The sequence below is a fragment of the Belonocnema kinseyi genome, chromosome 1 (assembly GCF_010883055.1).
Source record: "Belonocnema kinseyi isolate 2016_QV_RU_SX_M_011 chromosome 1, B_treatae_v1, whole genome shotgun sequence".
Taxonomy (NCBI): domain Eukaryota; kingdom Metazoa; phylum Arthropoda; class Insecta; order Hymenoptera; family Cynipidae; genus Belonocnema; species Belonocnema kinseyi.
Genome location: NC_046657.1, coordinates 18,256,402 through 18,258,171, shown reverse-complemented (window position 1 = coordinate 18,258,171; position 1,770 = coordinate 18,256,402). Strand labels below are relative to the sequence as shown.

Sequence of the window (1,770 nt, the reverse complement as noted above, 5' to 3'; positions counted from 1 at the left end):
TTCTAAAACGCTTAAATGTTAAAATTTTGTGATTTCAAGTTCTGAAAGAAAATTTGTAAACTCGTGTATTAACTTATTTATGAATTAAAAAATTTTGGATTAAAAACTTTGTTATTCTGAAATAATTTTCAGTTTACGAGAATAAAAACCTTTTGCAATTCTAAATCTTATATATTTTTTAAACGACGGAAACAATTTTTGTATCCAGTAATTATTATTTTTAAACAGAAAATTCTGTACTCATAACCTGAATTTAAATTATTTCCGGATTCCACAGTCCGATCAAGAATCTGATTACCTTCCCGCCCAAAAAATCCCACCCCCCACTATGAAAAACAAACAACTCCAAAACCTAACCTATACTAAAAACAGACAAAAATGAAAAAAATAAACAAAAATGCCAAACAAATAAAAAAAAAAGTGAAATTATAAATATTTATACAAATATAGAAAAAAAATGTAAATAAAAAAAGCCAAAGTTGGATGCTATTTTGTTCCTGAAATGGCCACATATTACTGACCTTTGGGGAAATGATCAAGGCAACCTTCGGAAAAAGCGATTTGGGCCTTATCGTATTTGCAATTTTAGCACTCCGATTGAGTCCCGGCAATGACCTGGAAGTCCTGGTGTCCCTCTGCCTCACTTTTTTCGGGGCCTTCTTCTCGGATTCTGCATTTTTCGATTTTCTGCCATCCGATTTTCCAGATTGTCCAGCCGGGGAGCTCTCAGGCGTCGGAAGTGAGTTCATTGCTCCAAATCAACAATCAAAACTTAAGTAACACACTTAAGTTTCCATATCTGCACTTTTTTAATTCGGATTTTTTTCTCACACCCACATCACATCGTCTTCAGGTTGGACTCGATAACTACACTCTCCAGGAGTCAGGACGCGATAATCGTAACGACGGTTATTCACTCAAGAGGTTATTTACTATTTTACACTCGCGGACCCAAAACTCCCCGGAAAAGTTAGGTTATATTTGAGACAACCGCCGAATTTCGCACGGATTTTGTGTTTTTGGAAATTTCGGGTCCAACTTTATGTTAAAATTCTGGGAAACTTTGGGATAATTGACGATCTCGTGGATTAAGAAGCGTTTCCCGCGATTTCCAAGAGACGATCTGCCCATCGATCGAAGCGCGAGAGACGCGGATTCGGAAAACATACACCCACCAACAGATGTCGCTGGTAGGGATTTTTTTCGAGTTAAAAATATCGTCTTTTCAGAAGTTTTCCGGGTCAAACTTGATAAAATTATTAAAAAAATCACTTTTCTGGGTTCTAAAATAAGTTTATACGTGCTTTTGGGCGAAGATATTTTTGATACTGAAAAATAATTAGTTCCCACATAAACCGGTAGGTGGTGGCAAAGATCCTAATATCTTTCGTGGCGCGATAGTCTAGGTATTTCAGGTTAGGTAGGGGATATCCAAGATGTCTACACTCCGAGGTCAAAACTATAAGACCAAATGCATGTTACAAAAAAATAATTTTTATGATAACTTGGAAAAAATAATGTTTCATTATAAGTGTATGCGAATTTTCTTTATTTTTCAAAAGCTATGCAGCTAAATGACGAAATAGAATTTTTTTGTAACGAGTTTAGTATTTAATTGAATAGTTTTTGGAAAATAAAAAGAATGTCCAAATTCACTTATTTTGAAATAGTATATTATGCACCTAGGGATAATAAAAACTTACACAAGTCGAAAAAGTGCATAGGATATTTTTTATAACAAATGGATGAATTCAGACATTTCTCGACATG

At 34.5% G+C, this 1,770-nt stretch overlaps 1 protein-coding gene across 2 annotated transcripts in view; it reads right to left on the bottom strand.

Moving 5' to 3' along the window:
• The window catches only part of LOC117166819 (histone-lysine N-methyltransferase NSD2-like), a 59,713-nt gene extending 58,584 nt beyond the window's left edge, over positions 1-1,129 (bottom strand). For both annotated transcript variants that reach the window (XM_033355149.1, XM_033362459.1), the window contains exon 1: positions 522-1,129. In XM_033355149.1, the coding sequence (XP_033211040.1) occupies positions 522-749 (228 nt within the window). In that variant the 5' untranslated portion in view covers positions 750-1,129. The remainder of the gene's footprint in view (positions 1-521) is intronic.
• Between the last annotated feature and the right edge of the window lie 641 nt (positions 1,130-1,770).